This window comes from Lytechinus variegatus, chromosome 4, assembly GCF_018143015.1.
Source record: "Lytechinus variegatus isolate NC3 chromosome 4, Lvar_3.0, whole genome shotgun sequence".
Classification (NCBI taxonomy): domain Eukaryota; kingdom Metazoa; phylum Echinodermata; class Echinoidea; order Temnopleuroida; family Toxopneustidae; genus Lytechinus; species Lytechinus variegatus.
In genome coordinates, this window is record NC_054743.1 from 55,836,022 (window position 1) to 55,855,641 (window position 19,620).

At 33.7% G+C, this 19,620-nt stretch overlaps 1 protein-coding gene across 5 annotated transcripts in view; it reads left to right on the top strand.

Annotated features, from left to right (window-relative positions):
- The window catches only part of LOC121414360, a 40,388-nt gene that overhangs the window by 16,748 nt on the left and 4,020 nt on the right, over positions 1 to 19,620 (top strand). Inside the window, exons 2-11 of one of the 5 annotated variants that reach the window (XM_041607513.1) lie at positions 3,884 to 4,072; positions 4,810 to 4,998; positions 7,615 to 7,797; positions 10,599 to 10,763; positions 11,491 to 11,655; positions 13,907 to 14,071; positions 14,739 to 14,906; positions 15,560 to 15,724; positions 17,891 to 18,267; positions 19,030 to 19,131. In XM_041607513.1, coding sequence (XP_041463447.1) covers positions 3,884 to 4,072; positions 4,810 to 4,998; positions 7,615 to 7,797; positions 10,599 to 10,763; positions 11,491 to 11,655; positions 13,907 to 14,071; positions 14,739 to 14,906; positions 15,560 to 15,724; positions 17,891 to 18,267; positions 19,030 to 19,131 — 1,868 coding nt within the window. The remainder of the gene's footprint in view (positions 1 to 3,883; positions 4,073 to 4,809; positions 4,999 to 7,614; positions 7,798 to 10,598; positions 10,764 to 11,490; positions 11,656 to 13,906; positions 14,072 to 14,738; positions 14,907 to 15,559; positions 15,725 to 17,890; positions 18,268 to 19,029; positions 19,132 to 19,620) is intronic. The other 4 variants (XM_041607514.1, XM_041607516.1, XM_041607518.1 and 1 more) reach the window with 4 other exon arrangements.

Below are 19,620 nucleotides of genomic sequence, written 5' to 3' on the forward strand. Positions count from 1 at the left end.
ACATTTGTGGGTAAAGTGTTATTACATTTGTGGGCGTTATTACATTTGTGGGCGATTATTACATTTGTGGGTGTAACAACCCCCCCCCCCCCCCTATTCAGACCAAAGGCATTTCTGCTATATGGTTAAGTCGCTTTTATTATTTGAAACTTAAAGATGAGTAGGTTTATAATCTATCAGCGCATCGACCCTTCCCTCTTCAGGGACTCCAAATTGACAGATTTTCCCATGAATTGGCAAAGTACGGCGCATCGACCCCTTCCCTCTTCAGGGGCTCCAAATTGACAGATTTTTCCCATAAATTGGCAAAATACGGAAAAAAGTGTGACTTCGGTATATAGTTAAATAGTAGGCAGGTCTAATAGCCTCATCTTGTTTTTCTCTTGAACTCTGAGATCGAGCAAGCAGAAAATGTCATTATTTTGATGTACAATGTCACGTGACTAGCATATGATAGTTTCCGTGCCTAGACCCTTTTCTGTTACAAAATTAATACAGTCCAAACAGAATCGAATTTATGTATTTAATGTTAATAATAACAATGTTCTTGTAGTATAACTCTTTGCTTACTGATATTTATGATATAGCGATATTTTGAGGAAGTCAATGTTTATAGTATATCGAGGCCGGAATTGATATGATTTGTAATCGGGTCTGAGTACATACTATACACTAGCGTCGTCTGCTACGTAAACTTAATGAGCGAATATGACCAAAATTAACCATTATGTTTATGCAAATTAGAACACTTTCCCCTATTCGGATTTTCTGGGACTTTTAGTATGGTCTTCTATGGACCTCAAAGAAATGTTCTGCATTGGAATAAATTCTGTTGCAATTTGTTCCAAGTGAAAAGTTAAAATGACTGGACTAAATGCTTGCTTTTCACACACGAAACTCGCTAACCCCGGACTAGTGGTTTTTTTCGATCATTCGTAGTACAAGTACTTCACTCGTACACTTTTTACACACGCTACAATTTCCTTAATCCTATACGATAGGTGGGGCCAAATTGCCATTTAGCCCCACCTATAGTACGGGGTTAAGCTTAGCCCACTTTTGTTTTACACATGCGATCTTAACCCCGTACTATTGCTCTTAGCACCGCAATTGGTGGGATAACCCTGCTTTTTTGCAGGGCCAAATAATCCCGTACTATAGGTGGGGTTAGCCCACTTTGCAAAAATGCTGTGTAAAAAGAAAGTGGGCTAAGCTTAACCCCGTACTATAGGTGGGGCTAAATTGCCATTTAGCCCCACCTATAGTACGGGGTTAAGGAATTTTAGCCTGTGTAAAAAGGGTGCTAATGTATTATTTGGCCCTTAACCCAGTGGTTTAGACACCAAAACTGCATCTCCCAGGCCAATATGAAATAAGCTATGTCCGCTTTAAATAGCAACAGTCAATTTAGAATCAATTTTTGGAAGCCAACTTAGATTTATTTTTTACCGACCAGGCGACCGACTGTCCTCGTAACTTGCACTAATGTATTAATTGATCCTTGAAACTAGTGGTTTAGACACCAAAATCACATCTCCCAGGCCGATATGAAATAAGCTACGTCTGCTTTAAGTATCAGTAGCCTATTTTTAAGATTAGATCAATTTTGGACTCCATCTTCGATTTTTGGACATACCAGACCAATGGCCGTCCATGAAACTAATCCTTGTATATTATTTGAACCTTGAAACCAGTGGTTTAGACATCAAAATCACATATCCCATGCCAAAATGAAATGAGCTATGTCCGCTTAAGTATTAGTAGCCATTTCATAATCAATTTTTGGAGTCCATCGGGGAATTTTGCACATACCAGACCACTGATTTTGCTTGTAACTTGTCCCAATGTATTATTTGACCCATTTATCCATGGTATAGACACAAACAATCATATTTCTGGACCTTTAGCAAAGTATGTAGGTATTTTTTCAGTAGCAACAGCCATTTTCGACTCCCTTTTTGGAAGCCATCTTGGATTGTTGAACATACTGGACCACTAGCTTTCCTTGTAACTTGCTTCAATGTGCATATAACCCTTAAAACCCCTGAATAAAATAAAATAATTTAGATGAATTGTGGATTTTCAGCCTACGGCAACATTTCGGGTGCCATCTTGGATTTGCCTGGTACACTGGAGGGCCTACATGTATAATTCATTCTACCCTTGATCAATGTATAACCCCCTCCCATACCATGGAATATGAACCGAAATAGGATTATAGGTTGGATAATGTGTCAGTTGTATCCATTTTCAGTGAATGGCGGCCATCCTGGACGCCATCTTGTAAAACTAACCACTTTCCCGGATGCGGTTTTGGTAGATTTTTAGTATATTATTCCTGAGGTCGAATAGTACAGAACACCGTTGAAAAATCATTTGTTGCAATTTGTTCCGGGTAAGGCCGCGTTGGGTCGTATATTGACCCGTCTATATGTTAAACAGAAAAAAAGAAATCATGTAATATATCATTTAAGGCACTTGCCGGTTTAAAACGAAACTCGAATTTCAATTTCATTTTCTTTTCCCAGAGTGTTTGTCCCATTGAAGACACCGATGGGAAAAAAAATCGCGTCGAAATAAAAAAAAACCGCCAGAAATCCAAAACCCAAGCGATTTCGCACGCGACCCGAGTGATAGTATAAGCCCTTTGAAGTGTTTTGGGCAATAAAACAAGTTAAGTTAAAAATAGTAAAAGATATCTTCAAATCATTTTTTTTTATTCTTCATTATTAAGGTCTACATTTATTCACCTAACTATTTTAAAGTCTTGTGCAAATAATTTTTCACTAACTTTTTCAAAGGTAAGTGGTGCTTACTCAAGCCTAAATATTTTCTGACAGTTATATCGTAATTTGCTTAAATGTATCTGTACCAATGTTAAGATGTGGCAAAAATATTCAGGATATTACAAATGTCTAATTTTACAGGATTTTTTTCTAAGAGTATTTTTTTTATACGCACTGTATATTTCCAACTAATTTTGTTACAAGAAAGACATATACAGCATCCACGTGATTTTGTTTGCTTTGTTTTGAATCTTTGCCACAATTTTCTTCGTCTTTCTGGCCCAATGTTCTCTCTTTATGTTCTATCTATATATCGTTTTAATTACCCTTTCACTTTACTCACCTTTTCTCTGTCTGCCTCCCTTTGCCGTCTTTATTATTTCCCATCTTTTTCTTTTCTAATAATTTCCATATATGTCCAATGTGCCTCTTTCTAGTGGTTATAATTAAATGTGCGTTCTTAACATTAAAATATTTAATACAATGTATGATTTTTTTTCAACAATTTATTTCCTTGTGTTATGATAAAAATGCTAGTAATTGCATTCAAGTTATATCACTTCATGTTTGTACTGTAAGTATTATTCTGTCATTGTAAATTGGACACATGTTTTTTATTCAGCCTTTGGATGCGGGGCAAGTTTAATAAACCATTGTTTGAATTGAATTGAATCCACATGTTTCAATTTTGAATTGATTAGATATCATGTTATGTCAAAGGAAAGCTGGGAACTGAAGTCATCACCACAACTATTGCATACTGCATTTATGGCAGCCTGCTTGGCTGCTTTACTTATGAAATTCAACCATATTTCTTTTTATCAATAAGAATAAAGAGCAAATTAACAGCCTTCGATTACACCAGCAAATATAGCATGATTAAAAAAATCCCTTTCATTTATCATATAGTTGTTGGAGGCTTTAGGGCAAATTAATGTGATTTTCATAACATTATGTGAACGACCAAGAGTAATTTTCAATGATTCGATGATCCATGTTTGTTCTTTAATCGAATGTAGAATAGAGTTCAATAAAATTAGTCAGACCCTTGTTTGATAACGTATTTTTATTTCAACATTATGTCACTATTATTCCAGATTGAGCATCTTGATATCGAGTACATTGATCTCAGTCAACGTCAGTCTGCATCACGTGATCTGGCTCAGTTCATTTGTAAGATGCCTCATCTCAGGGAACTTCATCTCGGGGATAGATATGGAACCACCAGTCCCTCACTTCATGAAGAGTTCTATTCAACGTTATCATCCTTAGCATCGTCTGCCAAGGTATATTTTCAGTTTCTTAGTTTCGTTCTCTTCGTGTTTCTTAGCATTTTTTTAGTGCAGTATGAAGTGATAAAGACATTAACTTTCTCAAACTGAAAATGTTATAATTTTATATACAAGAGGAAAGATGTATCATTATGATTTGAACATTGTGTATGGGCATAAAGCGTTTGACCAAATTTGTATTATTTTATTATTCTGTATTTTCCCACCGTGTTTGTCCCATAGAAGACACTGAATTTTTTTCGACAGTTATATCGTTATTTGCTTAACCAATGTAAAGATGTGGAAAAATCTTCAGAATATTACAAATGTGTGATTTTACAGGATTTGTTTCCAAGTGTAAACTTTTTTGATACGCACTGTATACTTGCAACTTATTTTGTTACAAGAAAGACTTATACAGTCTCCGCGTGCTTTTATTTGTTTTTGTTTTTGATATTTGCTAAAATTTCTTCATCTCTCTGGCCCAATCTTCTCTCTGTATTTTTTTTATCTATATCCCCTTTTGATGACCCTTTTCCCTTTACTCACCTTTCTCTGTCTACCTCCCATTGCCGTCTTTATCATTTCCCATGTCTTCTTTTCTAATGCTTTTCATTTATTTACAATGTACCTATTTATAGTGGTTATAATTAATTGTTCTTTAATCAAATGTAGAATAGAGTTCAATGGTTTAGTCAGACCCTTGTTTGATGACGTATTTTCATTTCAACATTATGCCACGATTATTGCAGATTGAGCGTCTTAATATCAAGTACATTGATCTCAGTCAACGTCAGTCTACATCACGTGATCTGGCTCAGTTCATTTGTAAGATGCCTCATCTCAGGGAACTTCATCTCGGGGATAGATATGGAACCACCAGTCCCTCACTTCATGAAGAGTTCTATTCAACGTTATCATCCTTAGCATCGTCTGCCAAGGTATATTTTCAGTTTCTTACTTTCGTTCTCTTCATGTTTTATAGCATTTTCTTCCAATTAGTGCATTATGAAGTGATGAGGATATTCACATTCTCAAACTGAAATTTGTCTAATGTTTTATACCAGAGGAATGATATATTATTATAGTTTCATCATTGTGTAAAGGCATAAAGCGTTTTGCCCAATTTGTATTATTTTTTTATTCTGTTGAACATTGTTTTCTATTACCATGATTTCATTTTAACAGTTTGAAATTTTAATTTCAATCCGGTAGTTATTCCAGGAAACCGAGATAAGCAGACTTTGCTTCAAAGTTGATTTCCTTTTCTTTTTGTCTCACCTGCTTTTTTCGATGGCGGCGGCGTCAATACCAAGTCTTAACCTGAGGTTAAGTTTTTTGAAATGACAGCATAACTTAGAAAATATATAGATTGAGTTCATGAAACTTATACATAAGGTTAATCAAGTAACACTGAACATCTTGCATGGGTTTCACGCCACATGATCAAGGCCACAGGTCATTTAGGGTCAATGAACTTTGGCCGAATTTGGGCTATCTGTTGAATTACCATAACTGAAAATTTATGGATCTGATTCATGAAACTTAGAAATAATAATAATCAAGTATCACTGAACATCCCGTGCGAGTTTCAGGTCACATGATTAAGGTCAAAGGTCATTTAAGGTCGATGAACTTTGGCCACGTTAGAGGTATCTGTTGAATTGCCATCATATCTCTATAATTGTATTGGTCAACTTTATAAAACGTGGAAATAAGAGTAACCAATTATCACTGAACATCTTGTGTGAGTTATAGTAGTTATCAAAAATCAGCACTGCTGCTATATTAAATCGCGTGATGCAGGTGAGACGGCCAGAGGCATTCCACTTGTTTGTTCTTTATATTTCACTCAAGTTATTATTTCAATTTGTGTTTGAATTGAAATAGCAGCAAAATGAATTCAATCAATCTATAATGATATTCTTGATTTCACCTTCTTATAGTCCTTATAGTCACACACTCCAGTCCGCTAATTATACTTAATCCCTCTTTCCTTGGACGTACTGTACTTTACATGTTCTCTCCTGATTGATTAAAGACCATTATAATTTTTATTTCAGATATGTCATAGGTCAGGAGGTAGAGGGTTATTTGATTGTTTATTGAAATGAACCATTATTTTTTTACTCTTTTCCCTTGTTCACAAGTGCGTAAATGATAATAGAACAAATAACGACAGACGCGTCCGTCTAGTAATGTACATAATGTCTAACATATTACGTTCAAATAATAAACTATGAACCTGTAGGTGCCATTCGAATGTTAATTGTTTCATCAAATATATTCGGAGGCTGTTTCTTCTAATTTAAAACAAGCGATTTGAATATCCTTGTGCCTTCAAATTTAATCGAAATTTAAATGAATATGACATATAATCTAAGTGGCTCACAATAAAGGTAACCTGTATGTTCTATTCCTTTATTAAGGCCTTGTTTCATGCTGAACGCAATATAATTTGAATTGATAAAGCAAACTCAGAGAAATCACATGTTGATAATTTGATCTAAACTACATGGAATAAGGAAGATTGCTTTACATTTGGTGAAGCAGTTTAATACATGTCTTCATGAATATGCAATGACCATGATTAAGACGCTTATGATGACATTTCAATATCATTTTTATATTGTATGACATTAATTCAAGCATTGTCAACAGTGAATGAACAAAAATAAGATTTTTATTACAACACTGTTGTATTTTTCCGACTGGTTTCGTTGCAAGTGAGACATACCATATCCAAATGTTTAATCTTGTATTGATATCATAACAAAAGAAAGCCGGGAACTGAAATCATCTGCACAACAATTGCATACTGTCTTCCTGACAGCGTAATTGACTGTTTTTGCAAAATAATAAGTATTGAAATTCAATAATTAAATTATACATCAGATATTGCCGGAATTTACAGTTTTTGGTCGTTGAATTTCACATTATTTAGATATAATTATTTCACCCCGGGGTACCATTTAAACTGCAAGGAAATATATTTACACTGGCAAAGTCATAGAGAAGATGAGACAAAGGTAGAAAGGATGGTATCTTAGTATTTTCCAGCTGATATAGAAATATGAATATAAATATATTGAAAAACATAAGCGATTTGTAAGAAGGCAGTATATAGGCCGACATATCCATTATTTTTTTACGAGATGAAATGACCTTAGATGTCTTTTTCAATGTCTTTTTAGAAATTTCAAATGTTGCATAACGAATACATGATACCCGGATCACCATGCCTATTTAATGAATGATGAATCTTCACGAAACACCGACCAGGTTTTTTCATTAAAGGAAATATGGCAAATTAACAGCCTTTGATTAGATAAACATTATCATGATTAAGAATAATTATATTTCCATTCATCGTTGTTAGAGCTAATTACTGTGATTTTTATAACATTTTGTGATCGACGAAGAATAATTCAAAATAAGTCGATGATCCAGGTTTGTTCATTTAACCGAATGTAGAATAGAGTTCAATGGTTTAATTAGCATGATTAGACCCTTGATTGATGACGTTGATTGATGACATTATGTCACTATTATTCCAGATTGAGTGTCTTGACATCCATTACATTAATCTCAGTCAACGTCGGTCTGCATCGCGTGATCTGGCTCAGTTCATTTGTAAGATGCCCCATCTCAGGGAACTTTGTCTAGGTGATGAAAACTACAGAACCACATTTCATGACGAGTTCTATTCAACGTTATCATCCTTGGCATCGTCTGCAAAGGTATATTTTCAGTTTCTTATTTTCTTCCAATTATTGCAGTATGAAGCGATAAGGATATTCAATTTCTTCAACTCATATTTGTCAAATGTTATATACCAGAGGAACGATATGTAGTTCGAACAATGTGTAAAGGCATAACGCGCTTGGCCCAGTTTGTATTATTATGTTAAACATTCTTAATTATTATCATAAGTTCATCATAATCCGCTATTCCAGGGAACCGAAATGAGCAGACATAATTGCTTTAAAGTGGATTCCCTTTTCTTTTATATTTTACTTAACTTTGTATTGTAGTTTGCGTTTGAATTGAAAGAGAAGTAGAATAAATTCAGTCAATCTATCAATCAGTCATGATAATCTTAACTTGATATTGTGTCCCCCTACTATTTTGAGTAGAGGGGACACGTACCCCCTGTCCCCCTGGATTTCCGCCCATGTTTCCAACCATCCGTTGAATAGGTAAAAATCAAGCATGTTTTTATCCAACCTTTTCTTAACCTTGCGTCAATCATATTTTACGCTTTTGGTCTCATATGGAAGAGGAAAAGATGGCTGATCGATGTATTATTTGTTTTTTCTAAAATAGTAAATGCCAGAAAAACTGACTAAAATTGCAAATTTTTCTCGTGCAAATTAGATTCGAAGCACCATTTTTCATTGTTTTAATTCAGTCATGCATGCGTTATATAAATGTTGATGTATCAAATAAAAGAATTGAAGCATAATTATTTTTCCATTAATTTTATGAGGAGAAGTTACGATTCTAATGGCAAAAAATACATTTATTCCGGTGTCCCTATTTTTGGTGACGCAATGTACTTTACATTTTCCTTTTTGAATGATATTAGACCATTAACATTTTTATTTTAGGTTTGTCAAAGGTCAGGAGGTAGGGGTTTATTTGATTTTTTTAAATTGAAATGAACCATTACTTGTTAGTCTTTTCCCCTGTTGACAAGTACGTATAAAATAGAAACAAACGATGAAAGAACAAATAACGACAGACGCGTCAGTCTGGTAATGTACGTGATGTCTAAAATATTACGTTAAAATAATCTTTAGCGTTATCTGAAAGGTATATTTTTGCCTCTTTAAACCTATTTTTACCTTCTAATTATTGAAGCGTCTAGGGATAAGCATATAATCATGATCGCCTTGGTTTCGTTTTAATCATGATAATCTTGATTTAAAGCTTTCTTTTTTGTGTGTTTTGAAAAAAAATAAATCTAGTTACATTTTGCAAGGTTTATGAAAAAGGCAATTTGTCATTTCAAAGTTAATATACAGCCATCAAGATGCATACAATATTCGAAATGACAAACATTAGTCCAGTCCTTTATTATGTAAAAAACAGCAAATGTTTGATTAGTGCTATCGATGTAAAAAAAACAATAATAATTAAAAACGATCGGGAAAAAAGATTTCTTTTAGCACATTCTCTACATTACCAATATGAACCAAAATTTGTATAGGGTAAAAAGCTCATTTCATTTGAATTGTTCATGAGCACGGAAGATGAACACAAAATTCGTTTTTTTTTCTCTCTGGTTCGTTTCTTTCCATTTGTTTCAATGAAACTTTACATGTATATGCATTCGTATCTCATGAAATTATGATGTTGTCTAATTATCTTTTGCATAAGGATTTGTAATGAATGTACCTCAGACAATGGCCCAAGAAGTGAAATTTGCGTCTACTGTTCAGTCAAAACTTTTATTTCTTAGAGTTTATATCAATTTGCCACTATGCTTTATTTCTGTGAAATAAAATATAATGTGATAAACACATCCAGAACTGAAGTTGCTTAAGTTAATAGACTCATCCAACATTAACGATAGTCTGCAGTATGAAAATCATTAATTTCAGTATGATTTTGATGTGGTATTTTTCATTGCGTACAAAATGAAGATTGTTAGATATATGCTTTAAATGAAACAAGCATCTTGAGCACAGAACCCGTCTACATAATGATGAAAAAATTGATAGGTATTTATATAGCGCCATCTATCAAGACATAATCTAATCCGAGGCGCACTGCTAATTATTATTATTACTCGACTTTAGCTATAGCTGCCTTTCAGCGCTTAGTGCGTTTGAGAAAATTAATTCTGCCGGGTTGGGTGCAGCACAGCGTGGATAAATTGCTTGCTGAAGGAAATTACGCCATAGCTGGGAATCGAACTCACGATCCTCTGTTTCAAGACTAATACACTGGGCCACAACGCTCTACATGAAAATTATTAATACTTAAGATCCAACCTTATTATTCATTGTTTCTTACGTTATTCGAATTCAATATAGTTATTATGATAGATTTATTCATCAGTTAAGATATCAAATCATGTTTTGGTTCCATTGGTGGTATTGTGTTCAATAAACCACTGCAGTTCTTGAAATTAAATGAATAAACTATTTATCAAAACCTAAAATCCTTTTAAAAGCATTTTAAATGTTAGTAACTCATGAACCCTCCAAGTTATTGTGCTATAACCAAACATGTGTTTCATCTGACTAAAAGGACTATATATTTCACCCTTTTTTATTGTGTATTTTCAGTTAATAATCGGGCCGATACTTTCAAAAATACGGAGTGTGGTATGTTAGCAGATATGCAAAACACGATTTCGATTAAAATTTTATATTATGATATCACTTTGTATTGTCATGATTACAGCCATACTAGATTGGTGTGTTGTTTCCTGGGTGATATTCATGATAACTTGGATTTTTATATTCACATTTCTGTCTACCGATTAATGTACTGTAACCTTGATTTCATCTTTATGTTAATATTATATCAGATTGAGATTCTTCATCACAGAGAGAATCTCAGTGAATATCCGTCTGCATCACGTGATCTCGCTCAATTCATCTGTAAGATGAATCATCTGAAGAACCTCACACTCTACGGTCTGTATCATGATGACTTCTACTCAACATCATCATCGATGGCATCATCTGCAAAGGTAATATATGTAAAGTTTTTTTACGTGTAAAAAAGTAGCACTTACAAGTAAACCATACAGGTTATGATTTTTGTTCATGCTCCTCATTATGTTGCCATTGTCTAATGGGGCTATGATGCCTCATATGTAGCGACATTTTACATATCTTTACTGAATTAATATTCTTGTTATTCTTATTTGATTCTTTCAAAAATGTTTTGGGTATTCAAGTAGCACACCTCTTATTACAATTCATTATAGAGTAACATGAAAATTTTATTCAACAATTCGGTTTCATTGGTGCTATTGTGTTCAATAAACCACTTGCAATTCTTGAAATTAAATGAATAAATCTATTTATCAAAACCTAAAATCATTTGCAAAACATTTTGAATGTCATTAACTATTAAACCCACCAATTTATTGTGCTATAACCAAACATTTGTTTCATCTGACTAAAAGGACTATATATTTCGCCTTAAGTATTTATTCTGTATTTTCAGTCAATAATCAGGCCGATACTTTCAACAATACGGAGTGTGGAATGTTAGCAGATATACAAAACTCGATATCAATTTAGATTTTCTATTGTGATATCACTTTGTATTGTCATGATAACAGCCATACTAGATTGTCGTGTTGTTTCGTGGATGATATTCATGATAAATTTGATGATAATACTCCCATTTCTGTATAAGGATTAATATATAGTAACCTTGATTCCATCTTTATGTTACCATTCTATCAGATTGAGATTCTTCATCACGTGAATGATCTCAGTAAATGTCCGTCTGCATCACGTGATCTCGCTCAATTCATCTGTAAGATGAATCATCTGAATAGCCTCACACTCTACGGTCTGTATCATGATGACTTCTACTCAACATCATCATCGATGGCATCATCTGCAAAGGTAATATATGTTAGGAGGTTTTTACATGTAAAAAAAGTTGCATTTACCAGCAAACCATACAAGCTCTGATTTTTATTCATGCTCCTCATTCTGTTGCCATTAATTTGTCTAATTGGGCTATGAAGCCTCATATAAAGCGAAATTATGCATATCTATATTGAACTGTTATTCTTGTAAATCTTATTTGATTTTTTCAAATATGCTTAGGGTATTTCAGTAGCACACCTCTTATTCTAATTCATTATAGAGTACTGTGAACATTTTATTCAACAACTTGGTTTGATTGGTGCTATTGTGTTTCATATAGCACTTGCAACTCTTAATATTAAATGAATTGTGGAGCGTTGTGGCCAAGTGGATAAGTCTTCTGACTTTGAAACATAGGGTCGTGGGTTCGAAACCCAGCCATGGCGTAATTTCCTTCAGCAAGAAATTATCCACATTGTGCTGCACTCGACCCAGGTGAGGTAAATGGGTACCCGGCAGGATTAATTCCTTGAATGCATGAGCGCTGAGAGGCAGCTCGAGCTAAAGCCGGGGTAATAATAATAATAACAACGCGCCACGGAATATAATATTTCTAGATAGATGGTGCTATATAAATGTTTATTATTATTATTATTAATTCTATTAATCAAAACCTAAAATCTGACTAAAACGACTATATATTTCACCTTAAGTTTTTATTGTGTATTTTCAATTAATAATCGGGCCGATACTTTCAAAAATACGGAGTGTGGAATGTAAGCAGATCTGCAAAACGCGATTTCCATTAAGATTTTCAATCATTATTATGATATCAATTTTTATTACCATGATTGCAGCCATACTAAATTGTTGTGTTGTTTCAGTTAAACAACGGCCGCAACTCTTTTTTGAGAAAGTCACAAACCGGGAAAAAAAAGCAATTTATCATTTTTAGTGCCATCGGGCTTTTTTTCAGGCCTTAAATTAAACACTTCCACATAATAGATCTACCTTCCTCTATTTTCATGATTTTTTCCCACAAGAAAAAAATTCCTCTCCATTTGTCTTTTTCTTTTAAATTAAAGTCTGTCTATAACCTCCCTTTTTTTGACCTGTCCTGGGATGAACTGAAAAATTTGCTGTCTCGGAAGAAATTTTTCAGCATTTTATTTTTGTCGGTAGGTAGGACAAAAAAAATTCTATTAGAAAGCATTACCTAAATAAATTCTTTATTAATAGTAGCATTATCAGACATTGCTCTTTATATCCGTTCTCTTGTAAGAGCCCTGTGGGCATGCCTGAGCACAACATACGACATTCTTAACAATAAAAAAAACCCTTTACAGTGTCAACTTGACGCTCCCCCATGACCAGCGTCAAATATTCAACCCTATTTGACGCTCCAGTAACCATACTTGACGGTCCAGTAAAAAGTTGACACTCTCACTTTTTATGAAATGCGCTGCAGCGTCAAATATTAAACTTGACGCTGCAAGTGAAAATTTGACGCTGTTTTGGGACTTGACGCTGACGCTCTACCTTTATGAAATGGACCCCTGAAGAACCTCACACTCTACAGTCAGTATCATGCTGACTTCTACTCAACAGCATCAACTTCAAAGGAAATATATGTCAAGAGGTTTTTACATGTAAAGAGAGTAGAACTTACAAGCAAACCATACAAGTTCTGATTTTTGTTCATGCTCCTCATTGTGCTGCCTTTGTCTAATGGGGCTATGATGCCTCATATAAGGTGAAATTGTACATATCTTTACTGAATTGTTATTCTTGTGAATCTTATTTCATTCTTTCAAGTATGTTTCAGGTATTAAAGTAGCACCTTTCTTAGTTCAATTCATTTTAGAGTATTACGAACATTTTATTCAAAAACTTGGTTTGATTGGTGCTATTGTGTTTCATATAGCACTTGCAATTCTTGATATTAAATTAATAATTCTATTCATCAAAACCTAAAATCTGACTGAATTGACTATATATTTCACCTTAAGTTTTTATCGTGTATTTTCAATTAATAATCGGGCCGATACTTTCAAAAATACGGAGTGTGGAATGTAAGCAGATATGCAAAACGCGATTTCCATTAAGATTTTTTTATTATCATGATTATGATATCAATGTTTATTACCATGATTGCAGCCATACTAGATTGGTGTGTTGTTTCGTGAATAATATTCATGCTAGATTTGATTTTTATATCCCCATTTCTGTGTACGTATTAATGTACAGTAACCTTGATTCCATCTTTATGTTACTATTTTATCAGATTGAGATTCTTGATCACAATGAGAATCTCAGTGAACGTCCGTCTGCATCACGTGATTTCGCTCAGTTCATCTGTAAGATGAATCATCTGAAGAACCTCACACTCTTCGGTCAGTATCATGATGACTTCTACTCAACATCATCGTCGATGGCATCAACTACCAAGGTAATATATGTTAGGAGGTTTTTACATGTAAAAAAGTAGCACTTACAAGCAAACCATTCAAGTTCTGATTTTTGTTCTTGCTCCTCATTCGGCTGCCATTAATTTGTCTAATGGGGCTATGATGCCTCATATAAGGTGAAATTGTACATATCTTTACTGAATTGTTATTCTTGTAAATCTTATTTCATTCTTTCAAGTATGTTTCAGGTATTAAAGTAGCACCTTTCTTAGTTCAATTAATTTTAGAGTATTATGAACATTTTATTCAACAACGTGGTTTGATTGGTGCTATTGTGTTTCATATAGCACTTGCAATTCTTGATATTAAATGAATAATTCTATTTATCAAAACCTAAAATCTGACTAAAACGACTATATATTTCACCTTAAGTTTTTATCGTGTATTTTCAATTAATAATCGGGCCGATACTTTCAAAAATACGGAGTGTGGAATGTAAGCAGATATGCAAAACGCGATTTCCATTAAGATTTTTTTTATTATCATGATTATGATAACAATGTTTATTACCATGATTGCAGCCATACTAGATTGGTGTGTTGTTTCGTGCATGACATTCATGCTAGATTTGATTTTTATATCCCCATTTCTGTGTACGTATTAATGTACAGTAACCTTGATTCCATCTTTATGTTACTTTTTTATCAGATTGAGATTCTTGATCACAATGAGAATCTCAGTGAACGTCCGTCTGCATCACGTGATCTCGCTCAGTTCATCTGTAAGATGAATCATCTGAAGAACCTCACACTCTACTACGGTCAGTATCATGATGACTTCTACTCAACAGCATCGTCGATGGCATCAACTACAAAGGTAATATATGTCAAGAGGTTTTTACATGTAAAGAGAGTAGAACTTACAAGGAAACCATAGAAGTTCTGATTTTTGTTCATGCTCCTCATTGTGCTGCCTTTGTCTATGGGGCTATGATGCCTCATACAGTATAAGGTAAAATTGTACATATCTTTACTGAATTGTTATCCCTGTAAATCTTATTTCACTTTTTCAAGTATGTTTCAGGTATTAAAGTAGCACCTTTCTTAGTTCAATTAATTATAGAGTATTATGAACATTTTATTCAACAACTTGGTTTGATTGGTGCTATTGTGTTTCATATAGCACTTGCAATTCTTGATATTAAATGAATAATTCTATTTATCAAAACCTAAAATCTGACTAAAACGACTATATATTTCACCTTAAGTGTTTATCGTGTATTTTCAATTAATAATCGGGCCGATACTTTCAAAAATACGGAGTGTGGAATGTAAGCAGATATGTAAAACGCGATGTTTTATTATCATGATTATGATTACAATGTTTATTACCATGATTGCAGCCATACTAGATTGGTGTGTTGTTTTGTGAATAATATTCATGCTAGATTTGATTTTTATATCCCCATTTCTGTGTACGTATTAATGTACAGTAACCTTGATTCCATCTTTATGTTACTATTTTATCAGATTGAGATTCTTCATCACAATGAGAATCTCAGTGAACGTCCGTCTGCATCACGTGATCTCGCTCAGTTCATCTGTAAGATGAATCATCTGAAGAACCTCACACTCTGCGGTCAGTATCATGATGACTTCTACTCAACAGCATCGTCGATGGCATCAACTATAAAGGTAATATCTGTTAGGAGGTTTTACATGAAAAATGTAGTACAAACAAGCCATAAAAGTTTTAATCTTTTTTAATAATCCTCATTCTATTGACATCATGTCTAATGAGGCTATGATCTGATGATTAACTGTACAAATCGATATTGTTCATATCTATACTGAATTGTTAATATATCAATTGTCAATTAATAGTTAACAGTAGCCATGAACCAATTGTATAAGTCTTTCGGCCATTGTTTACATTTTCGTTAAAGAATCTAGAACAAATGAGTAAGGGATTAGTGCCCCCTTATTTTATTCTTGAGCTCTACCAAATGATACATGATGAACTGATGATTTAAGCATAATGCAATCAGATATATGTGTTTTTCTTATTAATTTTCGAATCGTATTGTGTTTTGATGAGGGCTTTTTAATGCAATTGAAAACTTACAATTTCGGAGTTTTGGACATTATTTTATCGAAGCTAAATTTCTTTTGAAAACATATCGAGTATTAAAACTGATTGACCCATTAACCTCGTCTGCATTACTAGTATAGTCATGATAAATATGTATCACATGAAGAATAGGCCTGTAAGTTTTACCCAATTACGCAAAGTTGTTATCTAAATTTGCTTTCGGATATATAACACTTACACTTCGTAATGCAGATTAAGGTTTAACACTTAGCAGATTAAATAAAGGTGTGTTATGCGGGATATTTTAGCAGGATAAATTTTCCCAAAATGTGGTGCGTGACATTTTCGTTCTGGTCCTTCTCTATATAAATCAATTTCTCGTTTTCTTACCTCTGTATTGGGATCTGTGAATTAGATTTGTTTATTTTTTTATTCTAATTTTGATTTCAGCTGTTATGATTAAACTACAATCTTGATACACTAGGGGGCATATCAGGCTCAAAAAGAGATGTAGATGTATTCGTCGGCATAGCAATAAATGAACATCGGATTACAGATGAAAATCACAACATGATTGTTCCTTTATTACAAAGGCAAACAAATTTATTCGCTGCTTTCAATCTATCGCTGTTTTTTTTTTGCCTCTCTTTCCACGTTCGGCCCCCTCAAAATATTTAGTTCTTTCAGCCACAGATTGTGATTGCACTGATGAATGTACTAGGGTGTGGAAGAGAAATACGTTATGTTTTCTAGCCATACCGAGCCCGCATACCATTTTGCTGCACTTCGAAGGGTTACATTGAATGAAAATAAAAATCAAACGAGCTCTCTAGTTTGTTTCAAAAACTGGATGTCAAATGAGATTTTGCTCAAATTCATAAAATAGTTATGTACACATTTTAATTATCAAGCAGATGAGGAAACCAAAGAAGTCACCCACTTACAATTGTATTTTGATATACTTCTCCTCATGTAAAACAAAATTTGTCTCTAATGAAGGTAAATTGTAATTTTTGTAACGTCATTGTGCTTTGATGTAGAGTCTCTGTACTGTAAAAAATATTGTTTAATTATAACGAGAAATTACGAAATGGATAGTGAATTAGGAGCATCGAATATCTCGTTTGCATATCGGTATGCTACGCATAGTGTGTTTTGTAAAAAAAATCTATGCCATAAGCTTCTAATTTTAAATCAAATTTTTATGAAATCATCAGTGCTATGCTATTTCTTTCATTTGTCTCGTTTTATTTTATGTGCAATTATTGGTTCGCTGTTCGTATTCATGAAATAATTTGCAAGACATGTTAGTTTATAAGTGAGTTTAGCCTTCAAATTCGAAATAGGGTGCAGGAAAAGTTACTAGAAATCAATCTTAATGCATTTGTTTTTTTAATTATGATTAAACTGACAATAATACAAACGTAGTAAAGAAAACACTTCATTGGTGATTTGTTATTGATAATTTGTCATCTTTAGCGTTTTTAATAATTTCTCTCTCTCTCTCTCTTCATTCTCTCCTCCATTGTGTAAATTATATTGTTCATTTTACATGACCTTGTCTATAAATAATTAATCTGTCTTAATTATTTATTTGCACGGCATGTACACAATTTTCATTTATTGACAATGTGTGAATAATTATACTTTCATATACGTATGCTTATATATTGTCAGTCAATATGGATAGTTATAAATATAATGTTTCCACTAGTATGATGTCTTGTCATCACTTTCGTTCACTTTATTATTTTTTTCATCAATTAAAGGATGACTGCAACACGAGCTCAAATGTGACTGATCTGACCGTTACTGATTATACACTAGAAGAATGGCAGGATTGTGGATCGATGTTTGACAATGTGAAGACGATTGCCATACAGGTGCGGTACACGATCAGATGTGACGTCATCCACAGGATCCATCTACCAGCAGCGACAGAGCTCATCATTCAAACACATGAGCGTGCGTATTACCCGGCTCCTCTCCACGATGATCACACCTCACTACCCAATGCACTTCACAAGGTCTCATCTCAGCTTGTCAAGGTCACATTCACAGATCTCGACATTGGTAACAATAAGATAAGAGGCATCATTCAAGCTTTCAGATCATCGGACGACCTCAAACATCTGAGGACCCTAAGGTATGATATATTCAGTTTATTTTAATACTCTGTTGGTCCATGATAAGCGTTTATCGGTTGATAGGTACACTATTTTCAATTTTCCAAAGTTTGGTTCTTTATTGTGGAGAATAGGTGTTTTGCTGAAATTATAATAAGAACCTCTGTTTGGAACTCCGTGACAATGTTACTTTTTAATGTAATACATCATGCATATACAGCGCATGTATAACGTAAAATAAATGCTCATCATAGAGAAGCAAACGAAAATGCGTTATTAGTATGCCACGCTGCTCTTTACCATAGAGATAAAAGCTATGATACTTTAAAATTAAATCCCTCTGTGGCATGTCTGTCTAAAATGTGCAACCCCACGTATTGACATGATTATTATAATTTGACATTTTGACAGTTAAGATCCTACTAAATGTTTTCATACATGAATTACCGAAATGTTTTGTTGTCTTACATTTCACTTTCTGTTCATGGGCAATGGGCATGCATGGGGTAGCGCGCTTCTGGTTAAGGACGACAATCCCTTGCTCTAACATTTTATTTCAGTTTGATTTGATTTCATTTGTTGTAAATCTAGTTTCATTGTAGTTACAATCTAATCTCTTATACCTTAACACTGTAACAAATGATTAAACTACTCAGTTTTGTCTCCGCCTTTTCTGGTGTTTTTACTTTGCGTTCCCCGGAGCAGACGCACCAAACACCAGCCTTCCCCCAACTGATATAAGATACACAAAATACTTCTTCTCTCCACGTTAATACTATTAGATTCATACGATGTGGGACTGATGAGAGATTAGATCGTTCTAGTATTGATTCCGATGATGAACATAAGGTAAAGGTGGAGATAGAACATGGCAAACCAGTTGGGTAAGTCATAAGACCTCATTTTATCAAACAATTCCCCTTTTCAACGTATTTAATTCGAGTTTCTTATCAGAGGAATTAACTTTTTTTCTTGTTTGTTTCTCATGTACGAATTTTCTGTCTCCATTTACACTTGGCCATGAAACATGACGAGCATCATTGCTAACTTTTCAGATATACAACCCTACAGTATGCAAAATAAATCTTTTCCTTGCATTGTGCTCTTCCATCTAATCTCCTTATAATATATATTAAATATTCTGATAGAAAGTATGAACTCGAATATTTATAATGAAGCAATATATGTGTTTTGGGTCGCGTAGTCTTAAGCAGAGACATCACATTGTAAATCTGCATTCGGGGGGGGGGGGGGTAGTCAAAAATAACACGAGCTGACTAAAGTTCAGAGTGTTTAAAAGAGTTGAAATTAAAATGATCTCCCATACTTTTTTCTTGTTTAGACAGGAATAAAAATATGAACTGAAAATCTAT